The 15,178-nt window shown below is 35.9% G+C and overlaps 1 protein-coding gene across 1 annotated transcript in view; it reads right to left on the minus strand.

The window, feature by feature from the left end:
* The window catches only part of LOC110466703 (sucrase-isomaltase, intestinal-like), a 38,921-nt gene that overhangs the window by 17,203 nt on the left and 6,540 nt on the right, over positions 1 to 15,178 (minus strand). Inside the window, exons 3-14 of the mRNA XM_021523400.1 lie at positions 14,508 to 14,656; positions 14,017 to 14,191; positions 13,604 to 13,700; positions 5,600 to 5,712; positions 5,297 to 5,422; positions 4,287 to 4,418; positions 3,769 to 3,900; positions 3,123 to 3,239; positions 2,209 to 2,335; positions 1,393 to 1,552; positions 928 to 1,061; positions 498 to 532 (exon numbers count right to left, since the gene is read on the minus strand). Of these exons, the coding sequence (XP_021379075.1) occupies positions 498 to 532; positions 928 to 1,061; positions 1,393 to 1,552; positions 2,209 to 2,335; positions 3,123 to 3,239; positions 3,769 to 3,900; positions 4,287 to 4,418; positions 5,297 to 5,422; positions 5,600 to 5,712; positions 13,604 to 13,700; positions 14,017 to 14,191; positions 14,508 to 14,656 (1,497 nt within the window). The remainder of the gene's footprint in view (positions 1 to 497; positions 533 to 927; positions 1,062 to 1,392; positions 1,553 to 2,208; positions 2,336 to 3,122; positions 3,240 to 3,768; positions 3,901 to 4,286; positions 4,419 to 5,296; positions 5,423 to 5,599; positions 5,713 to 13,603; positions 13,701 to 14,016; positions 14,192 to 14,507; positions 14,657 to 15,178) is intronic.

The following is a 15,178-nucleotide window of genomic DNA, read 5'->3' on the forward strand; positions in this document are numbered from 1 at the left end:
TCTGTCAACCACAACAGTCAGGGGGTTAAACAGGACAAGGTATACTGATACCGCATATGTCTGCTCCAATCTGTCAACCACAACAGTCATGGACTAAACAGGACAATCTTTCAAACACAACAGTCAATGGGTTAAACAGGAAAAGGTATACTGATACCGCATATGTCTGCTCCAATCTGTCAACCAAAACAGTCAGGGGGTTAAACAGGACAAGGTTAACTTATACCGCATATGTCTGATCCAATCTGTTAAACACAACAGTCAGGGGGTAAACAAGACAATGTAAACTTATACCGCAATTATAGTATATAATCTCACATGAAGTTTCCTATTATTGTTTGATTAATCACACAATAACAAAAACGGAAACAAAAGGACGTAAATGTGAAAAAGGGGGGAGGGTATTTTGCACAGACGAATAACATGATAAGAAAAAATTGAAATTTAGAGGATAAAATAATAAACTTAACGATTAAGTAACAAACGATAGTACTTACGTATGGAATCCCAAACAAATTGAACTCCAGCATGCCTGTTAAATATATAAATATACCATGTACATTTATGTTATGTTGATTCATTACTGCTCATTAATAAATCTAATATTGAAAATACGGAGATATGACTGCATAATATTTTCTTCGAAATATGTCTTCAGACACTTTTACCGATCATGCTTCAATAATCTTCAGAAAGAATATGACGTGTCTGCCTTCAATAAAAACATTTACCCTCACTTAGACTGTCTCTCCTCCATCAAACATCGGTAGCAGACCCTTGATTATCATCATTATTCGCCGCACATGCTTGACTTTCAATTCTGATACACTGCAAATTTTGATGTTTTTATTTTCAAGGCCTGCTAATTCGACCTTTCAATCTATTTTTACAGATCGCATGGTAAATCGTGAGAAAGAGAAATCTTACCGATGATGGATGATGCCAAACCCGGCCATGCGCTGTCATTGTCCCCTAGCCAATGTCCCACATACTTGCCACTTCCTGGGAATGTATTCCGCGACAGTACCATGCTACGCTCACCACTGGCTTCCCGCAACGCACTGGATAAAGACAGTAAATATACATGTTCACAAACTAGTCCAAGGAAATGTCGGTATCTAGAGTTGACTCCCTTAGTTTACACATTGTTTCCCATATCAAACTATGACACGTGAAAAAGTTCAAATTTACTATTTCTGGAGACAGAAGTGTCTTAAACACGTGTTTCTGTGTCCATTCGAATATTTGATCATTTCCATTTTTTTTGGTATTCTAAGTATTCTAAATAAAACGCTACAGATTTTCGCAATGCATATGATAAAACACCCTTCGTTACATATGTTCCCATAGGTAGATATCTGCTTTGTTATAAAGACAGTCAGGTGTATTTACCTGATTGTGGGTGGGGACTGCCTCCACCCGAACAGACTGTGAACATTGTAATGTAGTAAGTCGTCAGTATCACCCTGTGTAGCCACCATACACAGTGTCTTATTTGACAAACGGGCGGCAGCGTCCTTATAGTCGTCTCCGTCGTGGACGTATGCAGCCACTGAAACGTTAATGTAAAAGTGTATCACATACCCTAATTATTGCATTAAGTCAGTCTCACTATTTCCAAATATGTAACTTAGATTTATATATTTTAATAATATTGTCTGTGTGATTTATATAAAAAGGGCATTTCAGCAGAAAAACATAAGTTTAGTTATCATACTACGTGTTTTCTTTATTGACAGATATATATAGAGCATCAAACAAAGCAGCTCCATGGCAACAGCAACAACAGCAACGAAAATCTTATCATCGCAACGTGAAATTAACATAATTATAGTAACGAGGTGAAACACTGTTTTATCCTATTCTTATATATTCTTACATATTAAAGAACAATTTCAACAAAAGTCAAAAGCATCATGAGATAATATCTTCATAAAAAATGTCGTCCATGTTGAACTATTACAATAATGATATTATCAGATTTCAATACATATATTTTATTGTAAAAATAAACAGAGTGGATTACATACAAGGTTATATAGAGATTTTTCCAAATGCTAGTTTAAGATACTGAACAACTATTGGAAATAAAACCTCAGGGTCTTGCGTCACAATTAAGCATCGTAAAATGTCATAAAACACACAAGACACTTCAGTTAACGAAATCTCCTATTGTCATAGCGGTAACATTGACTTTCTTGTTCTTACTTGTTCGATATGGTGGATCATCGTATTGACTCCGGGGACATTTCAGTGACCAGTGCGGCTTGACGTTTTCGTTCCAGTTGAACGGCCTATCCTGATTCGTACCAAAATTTGCTGGTTCGTTCATATCCTACAAAGCACAAATCAAATTAACCACCGATAACATATTCAAATCTGAACAATATGTTGTATTCCAAAGAGTGTCAGTTTACACAGGTTTCAATCTAGTATGGCTACAAAATGACCTCGTTCAGTGAATAATTAACAATAATGGAAATATATAAATGAATAATTTTTATTTTTAGTTAGCCACGAACATCATTCACAACTAAAGAAAGTGAAAAAGTCTAACAAAATTCATCCCACTGCTTCAACTTCGGATATATAACAATTAGCACCAAATCTTTTGTAAATCTTAGTGACGTTGTCGTTAACTTTGAACCGACACTTTAACTCGTAAAAGGCATGTCCAACAAAAATACACCTACGATGAAGTTAATAATAATCTGTTACGAAACATGACCGCTAGAGTGATTACGACGAGTACGGCGGTGAAACTCAATTTTAATAACAGTGATCATGACCTTTGACCGATCAAGCCCATATTCAAAATTATTCAAATTATGTCCAATATGAACATAACTGTGAGGTTTCACCAAAGCAAGTCAAGAAATAAAGCCGCCACAGTGATGGACAGATGGAAACACAAACACTTGGATGGACAAACAGACAGGGCAAAAACATAGCAGCACCGTTTAATAACATAACTGTTTTGATATATACTGACTTATGTTAAGACCAAATACGAATCTGCAATTAATGCTGTGTGGTATGAAACTAAATATGTATTTGCAATTAAAACTTTTTTACTTTCTGTCAAAAAGTGGAAATAAATTAGCTCATCATAGGACACTCACAATCCACAAGCCGTCGAAGATCAATCGTTTCCTATGTTCTTTCACAAGAGATTTCCAAAGCTGACGAGTTGAATTCTTGAAAAAGTCTGGAAACACAACTTTTCCGTTCGGCCATACCTGAATAATTGAATCAAAAATACTTAACAAATTATTTCAGATAAAACGAAAAAATAAAAAGACAAAACCAGTTCTAGAATGGAGCGATGGGTGAAGCGTATTATGTTGAGGAAAAGGAAGAAAATTATTTGGTTAGCGTTTGTCAATGAAGTTAACACATTTATTGCACGGCTAAAATTAATAGCATCTTTCACTATGGGTGGAAGGGGGTCTTAAGCATCAAATAACGAGGCTTACCGAGTGTGATTCCCAATCTCACCTAAAAGCAGTGAATGATTCTTTTTCTCTTACCCTGTTAACTATGTCATATTCATAACGCAAGGTTGACATTGTCAAGAAACATAGATGCATTGATGACGTGACGGCATTATATTGTTGACGTGATGCCATACATATATTTTGAATGGGAAATCTCCCGTCTAAACCCTACAGTGAGACAAGGATTTTACCTGTCCAGGGTAAGAGAGAGAGAAACAAAAAGAAAAAAAAGGAAATCAACAACTAACGAGTAAGCTAGAGTTGTACATACGTAACCAAGGATCGCTCCAGTGACGTCTTTGGTATCGTTCTCCACTCCACCATGCCACATCACTCCTCCTCTGATCTGACTAAGACGATCATATGGTTCGTAGCCGCTCACATTACTGACAAAACACGGGTCCTGTAACATATAGCACGAACAGCTACAGCACATTGTAACACAACAAGCAATTGTCATACATCACGTCTCGCAAAAACGTTTGCAATGTTCTGGTTGGCTTTACTTTGTGAAGTCACAGAATCGAAACAAGTGTGTGACGTCACAATGTTTTCGGACATGTAAACCTACTCAATGAATGTGCAATGGTGGTATTTCGTACAAAGGATGTCTACGCCAGCGGCATCTGACAAGAAACATTAAAAAGCTGTTATTGACTGATTCCTGATGAAACAGATCAACTATATCTTTAGAAAACTACTTGATAAATAAACAGTATAAGTATCTGCAGTCGATATTTCTTTATTCAAAAATAATAAAAAAAAGAACTAAAATAATGATGTTCTTACCAACATGATAACCGTCCGCATTCCCCCATTTCTGAGAGCAGTGAATGAATCATTCAAACCGGCGAAATCCACGTTGTTGACGGTGAAATCCTTGGAGTTATTCATGTGGTCAATATCGGCGTATTGTACATCCTAAACACAACATGTGGTATTATTGTCACCTTCCTAACAACATACATGCTGTCATCACATGATGACAAAACTAAATACCGAAGCATCAACACGCACGTACAGCATACACATATAGGTCAACACACAATAGCAAAAGATACCGCAGCGTTAAATGACAAGAATGAACCCAAAAACTTAAAGCTGAGACGAAAAGACAACAACAGAAGCTGGTGATATAACAAAGAAAAGGTAAAACCGGGTAACCCATAACAGTAAACTTTTCCAGAACCAGGTGTGGCACTTGTCAGGATATCTCCCGTCAAAGGAAGTAGGTCACCAACAATATGTGACACAAATAACACGTTTATCAGGATACCACTGAAATGAAGATTATTAATCAACAATACGCATTTGTCCAGGGAATCCTTAGACTGGTAGGACAGGCAGAGTAGAGAATCGTTATTGAGAGGCTAGGTATTGTGATTCAATCATAGTTATAATGTTACTCTTGAATTGAGGAAAAGTGAGTAAAGTAGTAGCTAGTAAAGACAACATAAAATCATTGTCTTGATTGAAATAAAATGATCACAGGTAACATTGGATAACGTGGAACATTTTATAGTAATGTTCAACATGACAGCAACATGTTGAAATTGCCATTCAACCTGGTATTTCTTTTGATATCTTACATATAGATACAAGTATACACAGTGTCCTGGACTGTATTAATGTTTAAAACCATATTGATTTGAATTACAATACTGAAAAAGAAAGATCAGAAAAAGATGCTAGTAGAAAAATAGGCAATTACCCACACAACTACATATGTTAGACCTTTAAAACGAAAGACTAATTACCTTGGATACTATACTTCATCTGAGGTATTACAATGTACTTACATGAGGAATCCCATAATCCCGTGTTCTGTTGACGGCAGCTATCATATTCTCTAAACTATTGTAACCATAGCGACAGAGCTGGAATCCTAATGACCAATATGGCGGCATAAAAGGTCTCCCAATCGCCTTAGAGAGTAAAATAGAAATTAAAAAAACAAGTATAGAATCGGAACTCTTGAAAGATCGAATCGAACCTGATGACTCGGACGGAAAGGCGTTTTCTAGTCAATTTATGGCAAATCCGTTTCAGCGGTTACCTGTTACGTTTCCTTCTCTAATGATAAAATAAGTTTGGACAATCACCTGTGTGTACTGCTGGACAACATTCTCTGGGGAGGGTCCAAGAAACATGTAGAAGTCTAGTATGCCCCCTATCGTCCTGTAGGTCAACGTTGGTAGGGGTGTAAACGAGTAATCTAGAGAACAAATTAAAAACACATAGAAATCTTGGTACGGGAGAAACACATGCTATTACTTAAATAAAAATCGTGGTACAATAATGATAGACTGATTTCAAAGCTCAAAATATTATTGTTTGATAGGATCATGTTAATTGTATGTCAGTTTATCCTCTGTGTGTAATAGACACAGTCACTTTTCATACAAACGACAGTTTTGTGGGGATACATTTCATGAAGGAGAAAGTCCGATGTTCATGTTTGGAGTCCATGGTTAGGAAGTAAGTTTTATGACGGAGGTTATGACACAGGACGAATAGGTTACACAAACTGTCGTCAAGAGATGCATTAATCTTGCTGAAAGCCATTTTTATTTATTTATTGAGTTAGCGATGTGGGAATTCCACTGATACAAGTTAACGTGACATCCCAACGCGGGTCTGAACACCTTATCTAAACACGATCTGACTTCTTTTTCTTTTTTTGTAAGATTAAAGAATTCCAGCACAGTTAAAGGTGTTTTGTGTCAGACAATTGTTTGACATCATTCTTAATACGAATATTGCCGAGGAGAGATGACACCTGAATTATCATTGCCACTTATTTATAATGTCCTGCAGTGCGAGTACCCAGCAACCCCGGTACGTAGTATAGCAAAATCTCGATATAATCCCCCTTGCTTCAACTGCCAGTTAGATTACCGATAATGTAAAAGCCCCCTTTCATATTTCTTCACAATTTCTTTTTTGTCTCCCTCACACCTTGGCTGGACACCTAGTGGCAGTGTAACAAATTCTGACTATTAAAATGTATGAGATTGTACATGAATGAGAAAGAAGGAATAAGGGTTAGTTTTCGCCTTCAGTTTGAGGTTATGTGCGTCTAAAAGTTGTTCCTTTCTTTAATTCATTTGAAAATATCACTGCCGAAATGCATACAATAATAGAGCACTATTTGTAGGAAGATCATTGAAAGCCTAGTCGACAGCCTCCGGCCCATACCCAGGGGCTTGATCTGTTAACATCTAATAGTATAGTATTCAAAATATGTCACTTAGAGAGAGTGCATTTCGATACTGATAATGTTTTAGAATTCAAATATATTAATTAACATATGGGGTCAATTAAACACCCTAAAAAAAAACTAAAAAAAAACAAAAACAAAAAAACTTTAACACTTTAAGGTTTGGCAACGTATTGATAGGCGCAGGTTGGCCAACCGTTGACGGATGCTACTTGCTACCTGCTACAGGGTTTTAAATATAATTGTAAATATATTGTTGATTTTACTGACTCATGTGTATATATGTGAAAGAAAAAAAGAAAACTTCTAGATGTGAAGTTGCAAAAACAAATGATAGATAATTGATTGATAGTGCTGCAAATAGAGAAATGAGAATAAAGAAAATATCAAAGCAACACTACAAGCGACAGGTACTTATAAATATCTCGTTATTATAATTATTCCGTACGTTATATACTTATATACCAAAGTTTGCAGATGACTTTTGTATTAGATATATTAGCTTGAAGGTACAAAATACAAATTCTTTTTCGGATTTAACAAATGCCAGAAACTGGTAAGACTATCACATGCAAAACAGTTCACCAACTGATAACGAAATCACATGTCAACCAAACCAATCGATAACTTAACCTGATAATACCACAGTAGGGTTGTAATGGTTCAGCTTTGTATTAGCTTTTTCCCCATTCATTATTTTGTTTCTATTATATGTGTATTTCATGTCAGCTGTTCGTCATTAGGCCAGGACCTGTACATATTAGCATAATATTTTTGTATGCGATCTTTACATTAATATAAGACCTAAGTTAACTTCTCTGTGCATATCCTGATGAAGTATACTTATAAGTTGTGCTAACATTATTATTTTTTACTTTCATAAAGATTACTTGGTAATTAACACTTTAAGGTTTGGCAACGTATTGATAGGCGCAGGTTGGCCACCCGTTGACGGGTGCTACTTGCTACCTGCTACAGGGTTTTAAATATAATTGTACATATATTGTTTGTTTTACTGACTCATGTGTATATATGTGAAAGAAAAAAAAGAAAACTTCTAGATGTGAAGTTGCAAAAACAAATGATAGATTATTGATTGATAGTGCTGCAAATAGAGAAATGAGAATAAAGAAAATATCAAAGCAACACTACAAGCTACAGGTACTTATAAATATCTCGTTATTATAATTATTCCGTACGTTATATACTTACATACCAAAGTTTGCAGATGACTTTTGTATTAGATATATTAGCTTGAAGGTACAAAATACAAATTGATAAGAGGTGTGCATTTCTCCAACTTTCAAAATAAACTTTGCAAAAAACTGAGCAGTAGGACACAAATCAAAAATGGATTTACCAGGTCAAGAGTAAAGTACAGAGAGAAAAGTAAACATACAGTGAAACTTTAAACGTCTACTTCAACTCTAACTTATTTCAACAATTTTTCATCTGTTCAAAACATTAATGACATAAGAATGCATATTTATATCTATAGAAATGACATAAACTAGTAAGAGGAAAGTGGGAGAATATATCGCCTTCGTGAAGGAAACAGCCTACCCGTAAGTCAATCAAATGACAACATTAGGACTTGAATCAAAATGCGAAACCGATATTCGGTAAGGGTAAGAGGTCCCTGCACCACATGATATATCCGTCTTGTTGGAACTATCATGCTACAAGTAATCAACCAAGCTACACTTATTATTTTATCCTCCCATGTGAAATAAGGATAGTGGGCATCTGCTATTCTTTGTTCAGGTATTTAATGAGCTATCTTGCCTCTGTTGTGTCAAAAGAAAATATTCTAATATTCTAAAACGAAAATACTCAGCTGCTACTAATAACGGAAATATATCTAAAGTTTGTGTCTTAATGATGATGATGGTATGGGTGATACCAAGAAATGGTTTATATTTCAATATATTTACAATATTTGACGACAGAATGAAAATCATAAGAAAATAGGCTGCAATTTATATTATTTGCTGACTCATAAAAACATTTTTTTACCAGCCTGATAATGTGCGCATTGTATGTACGTTTGTTTGAGGTTTAACGTCCTCGCAACAGCCAGGGTCATATCAGTACGGTGCATAGGTACACCAATAAATAACATATCAAATAACACGGGGAAATAGAAACCTCTCCATGTAAACAAGTGTGTGAGACATGGCATACTTCAGTATGTGAATAAGCTCTGTTTTAGACCAAAGAGCAATGTCAGCTCCTTTATATATATTGGTGTATTCTGATCGATCCTAATATTTTACTCCCTGCCTTTTTTCGGTTATATCTCCTCTCTAAAGTTGAAACCAATATAAAAACGCCAGTCAAAACTGACAGGAATTCACCAGCGTCTTGTTTACGGAGAGAATCATTACTTGAAGCTGTCGCTGTATGTAGATGAAAATGAGTAATTGTTTGATTTACGAGAGTCCTTCGCGCTGCTCACGTAATCGTTTTGATCTATGGTGTTTAATTTTCTGATAGTATGACTACAATACCTCATTTTATATGTCTTGATCCCTTGGTCGTGATATATAATTTTTGAAGTTTGATTATGATTTTTTTTATTATTATTTTGTTGCTTAGTTTCGTTTAACATGTGCTTAATCAGAACGTGACTTTGCTTGGATTTTAACTTAAATTTTAAATGGTGAGTATCGTCAATGCTTACGACGGTTACCTTTCCAGAATATCTAATCTTATCCTCCAGTTGCTTTTTAAGGGTCTCCATGTGATCTTTCATTTGTTCATACTCTGTCCTAGTTTATCGATTTTTGAGTTCAAATTGTGGTTGTGTTTACGTTTCGTGTTCTATCTCTTTTATTATTATTCATGTTAGTTTACTTATTTATTTTCAGTATTTTTACTACGTTTAATAGCTTATTAGTTTAAACTGTGTAAACAACCTTCTTTACGATTTGTCAAGTTCTAGGAAGTTAATGTGATTAATTCAGTGCTTCACGTCATTTTGTTTTACCTGAATACTACAAACAGGTAGTGTTATTCTGTAAAGACGACGTCACCTTCATAGTGAACATGGTGCTGCAGTTATGAAGTTTGTATGTGGTTTAAATGTATCAAAGACTGTCACCCTGCCTTAGATCGGACGTCTGATCTTACTTTGGGGTGTCATGATGTCTTTTGTTCTGCTCTAGTGGCTCCTCAATGTCATATTTTTATTTTATTTTATTTTATTTTTTTTATTTTTTTTGCTTGTTTTTTGGGGTTTTTTTGCTTTCGATATTTAACTCATCTTAGTCACAGATATAGTCATATCTGCCTGTATACCACATGTGTGTATGCGTAGCTACTATCTGTCTTTATGTTAACATAGTACGCCCCAGTTTCACCAGCGTGCCTTAACTTTATAAGGAAATTCCTGGTTTTAAGTTTTTCGCTATGAAAGCATTATCATAGCTAAGAAAACATCTTAGGCGTAGGATGCTTTCCTTGGCAAATCTTAAACTGGGATCAGGAAAATAATCCACTTTTCTGATTTATAAGACTGAGCGCATGACTGCCATCATTTTGATACCAACTATAGTTTTAATGTATAACCCTTGATCAAGTGAATAAATAAAATAAAGAAATAAAATCGTGACTGGGATTACTTAACTTTATAGTGATAGTCAAAAAGCTATCTTACATAACAAATTGGGCTTTTGTTATTTAGAATGACTAGAAATGATTTGCGCCAAAAACTGTCAATATTTATTTTGTCATTAGAAGATGTTAAACCTATTTTGATTACTCAAAATTCGACAGGATTATTGTAGCATATTGCTTTAGTTGTCGTCAAATCTAAGAAATCTAATGATAACTACGTTTTTGTTAAAATCTTCAATACCATTGCTATAATTTGAAAAAAAATACCACTTGCCTGAGAAGAATACAAAGTTCTTTTTCGGATTTAACAAATGCCAGAAACTGGTAAGACTATCACATGCAGAACAGTTCACCAACTGATAAAGAAATCACATGTCAACCAAACCAGTCGATGACTTAACCTGATAATACCACAGTAAGGTTGTAATGGTTCAGCTTTGTATTAACTTTATACACATTCCATTATTTTGTTTCTATTATATGTGTAGTTCATATCAGCTGTTCGTCATTAGGCCAGGACCTGTCCTTATTAGCATAATATTTTTGTATGCGATCTTTACATTAACATGCATTTTATGAGACCTGAGTTAACTTCTCTGTGCATATCCTGATGAAGTATATTTATAAGTTTGTGCTAACATTAAATTACAAGTCTTTTGAGGGTAAAAAACAATATTTAATTAATGGGTTTTTGGGTTGTTTTTTTCAAATAATCATATGTCTCGTGTAAACTTAAAAGATAGGAGAGATGTAGCTTTTCCCAAGCGCGAGTGGAATGACAAAGTACACATGTCCCCGAGAGGCTAAGTGGGGTAGTAAGCATGCGATACCTCAATTGTTAGGTAACATCTAGATAAGGTGTTTGACATAGATATCTTATAGTTTGCTAATCAGGACAGCTAAAAGCGTTCTGTATTCTGCACAATTTTCACCGGTAAAATAGTCCAAACACCGGATGCCAAAATCTCCCGGCAGGAAGAGAGGAGGCTACAAATGAATCATCGTTTTGTGATAAGTTTAAACTATGCATAGTTCACTTATCATGCCAGAAATGTTAATAATGTACGTTTTAGATGTGGTTACATTTGATATGCAACAACCTATTCACAATGCTGTGTTTTGCATTTTTTATCTTCCAACTTGTACATTCAGTCGTGACTTCATGCTTATGTGTGGACATACGTACACAAAAAAACAGGACTAACATTTTCGCTCATTTTCTCGTCCTGGGCTCCGAGACAATTCTCTATAATGTTATCTGTCTGTTCTATTATCAATAACTTGTAATTTGAGTGGCATTGATTATATTACTTTTGTAACAATGAATGCAAGAGAATACTGATAGTGTCTTATAAGTCTCATAGTAGACTGGATATAAGGGTGGTGGAGATGATGGCTGATTGTTATGTAATTATATAATAGTACTATGTACAATTGACACTTCAATATACTATGCAGTATTGTGGTGTTACGTTCAAAAGCCATGGCTAACCCTGTATTTTGAACAAAACGATCGCTTGTTATATTCGCCTTTTTTTAGCCATAGTGGATCGTCCCCTAATCAGGACCTGTCTGCATGTTCGTATTTCAAGAACTTCTACTGTATCTGACTAATAACTGGTAAGCAATCGTGAGTTTATAGACCCCGACTTGTAGCATATAGGGACCGCAGAACCAAATGATTGTCCATAGACGATAGTGTTAACGTTTACCACTGTCCTGGTGAAATGGGGTTATCCACACTGGTTTACCTGCCCTCATTTTGAAGAATATCATCTCACACAACTGTAAATAAGATATTTAAAAATTCTGCCTATTTGAACTTTTTATATATGGGGGGCGCCATCTTGTATTGAATTCGGCACCAAAAATCGACCAAAATTTACAATAAATTACACACTTAATAAACTCACCCAGACAAAAGCAGACTTGAAAATTTATTTTTTATGCATATTACATCTATATATATTGCTCAACCCACACATAAAACTTTTGAAACTTCTGCCACCTAAATATCCACCCAGCAGGCCCCGAGGCATTCACCTTCCTATTAAATCTTCTACCCAAAAGGGAAAAACCCACAATCTATTTTTGATTTAATTCTGTGGTCCCTATAATGTTGAAAAGTAGGACGCCGTGACGAATCGGTCCACGACGATGGGGCCAGTTAAGACTACTTTAAAGTTCACAAACACTGAAGAAGGGGCATTTGAACACGAATATCCGAAAAATTCCCCCGGTCATCTAGTTATGACCCCGGGTAATTTAGCCCTAAAACCGGCGTACATTTAAAGATGAACGTCAAGAAAAGCGTAATATGTCTCGGTCAGGGCTCAGAATCCATAACTTCCCTCCTCTGATCTTTCATTGATCATAACACCGTTAAGATAGAACATCTACAATGTACATAATAAGCTACTGCACCGTGCCAACAGACCCTACATAATAAGCTACTGTACCGTGCTTACAGACCCTACATAATGAGCTACTGCACCGTGCCAACGGACCCTCATAATAAGCTACTGCACCGTGCCAACAGACCCTACATAATAAGCTACTACACCGTGCTTACAGACCCTACATAATAAGTTACTGCATCGTGCGTACAGACCCTACATAATAAGCTGCTGCACCGTGCTTACAGGTCCTACTGTACATAATAAGCTACTGCACCGTGCCAACCGACCCTACATAATAAGTTACAGCACCGTGCTTACAGACCCTACATATTAAGCTACTGCACCGTGCCAACAGACCCTACATAATAAGTTACTGCACCGTGCTTACAGGTCCTACTGTACATAATAAGCTACTGCACCGTGCTTACAGACCCTACATAATAAGCTACTGTACCGTGCTTACAGACCCTACATAATAAGCTACTGCACCGTGCCTACAGACACTACCTTTTGCGTTACTGCTAAATGCCGATGAGCCCTACCAGGTGTGCAACTGCGACCTGTCGGTAAACCCTACCGTGTCATTGAAACGCGCCAATAAACCCTACCATGCGCGAAAATTACCCTACCTAAAAAATGCGCTGCAACGATTGACCCTACCTTGTGCATTACTGTACCATGCCAAATACCCTATCTTATGTGTAATTGCGCGGTGATGATAGACCATACCTTGCGTATAATTACGCCGTGATGATAGACCATACCTTGCGTATAATTGCGCCGTGATGATAGACCATACCTTGCGTATAATTGTGCCGTGATGATAGACCATACCTTGCGTATAATTGCGCCGTGATGATAGACCATACCTTGTGCGTTGCTGTTGAGAAGTAGAACCCCATGAGTGTTGCCGTCCGCCTCCACGCACGTGTAGAATGGATGTACACCGTACAGGTTTGATTTTTTCTGAAAACATCAACATGCATTTTTCAGTAATGGATATGGGGTTTTTTTCAGCAACGGATATGTTGTTCAAAATAATGCTTGTGAGCATACTTTGCTTGTAGGCTTGTATTTTTGTTTCCTAAAATATTTTCACAGGAAAGAAACATTATTTGGTCAAAGAAATACTGTTTCAAGGATATGCAGAAAATTTGAATTATTTATATACAGGACATTCAGTAATCACATAAAGGTCTTACCTGACACATTTTGTGATACGTTAAGAAATTACTAAATAGGGGATGGTTGGTTTGATGTATAAAACCAGACCGGAAGTTACCTTGTGGAAAGGGGGCTGGTCCCGCGAGAACATTGGCCATGAGCGATAGTTGAGATCGTGACGAAAAGACTCGTGAATGTTTTCTCCAAATCCGTACACATTTTCCGAGGGCAATGTTGTAGAAAGCTGTAGGAACTGGTTCGTTAAAGTCAGGCCTCCGATAGACGTGTTGAACCTGTGGAGAAATAATAAGGGATTAGCAAAAATGACCTGATTCAGTCACAATAGCTAGATTTAATACCACACATCTCTTCTCTTATTGCAATATTATAATGTTACCAGTTGAACATATTTTCTATGCAATATAAATTATAACGACAATAAATGTTTAATTGTTGTATAAAATTGGTGTAGTTTCTGAATCGAAAAATAACTTTTTATCAAATTTTGAAAAGAAAATTATTTCATATCAACCAAACTTGGAAAATCAAGCAATCAATCTTTAAAGTGAGATTGTTCTAGTTTGATGATAAATATAAATGCGCACGTACAAAACAGCTCCTGATGACTTCCGGGTAATTTGGAAGGCGAAGTTTTCTTTGTCTGTAATCTTCAGTTCGTAAGCCATCTTGCTTGGTTGTTTATCTGGAATTTCTAGATTGAATGGGACGTGAAATCTGTTGCCGTTTTCATCATCAAACTGTTTAAAAAACACACAATTCCTTTCGTGATTATTTTCTATATTCTTACCAGGGGAAAAAATGCAACGGTGAAGCACGACGTGATAATTAAGCATTGAACTGCTTTTGTATGGTATTTATGATCTATTTGAATGACACAGCTTTGCAAGCAAACAACATGATGCGCGCTAGCGCATTATGAGTTGTTTGCTTGCAAAGCTGTGTCATTCAAATAGATCATAAATACCATACAAAAACAGTTCAATACTTATATTTACGTTTTTTCTGCCTCTTATGTTCTTTTTTAACTTATAATTTATATTTATAATTAAAAATGCCCGCCTTATCGACAGTCAACACAATTTCGTTCAATAGTTTAAACAGCGTATTGTCGCGTGCTGATTGGCGAACAAAGTAGTAATTTGAAATTTTAACAAACACTTCAATTTTATTCCACAATTCAGTATCAATACAATTGCGTATGATATGTCTATAGGGTGATTTAAGTTTATCAATAGAACTCTGAGCTGAAAGTTAGATTT

Source organism: Mizuhopecten yessoensis, unplaced genomic scaffold, assembly GCF_002113885.1.
Source record: "Mizuhopecten yessoensis strain PY_sf001 unplaced genomic scaffold, ASM211388v2 scaffold11141, whole genome shotgun sequence".
Classification (NCBI taxonomy): domain Eukaryota; kingdom Metazoa; phylum Mollusca; class Bivalvia; order Pectinida; family Pectinidae; genus Mizuhopecten; species Mizuhopecten yessoensis.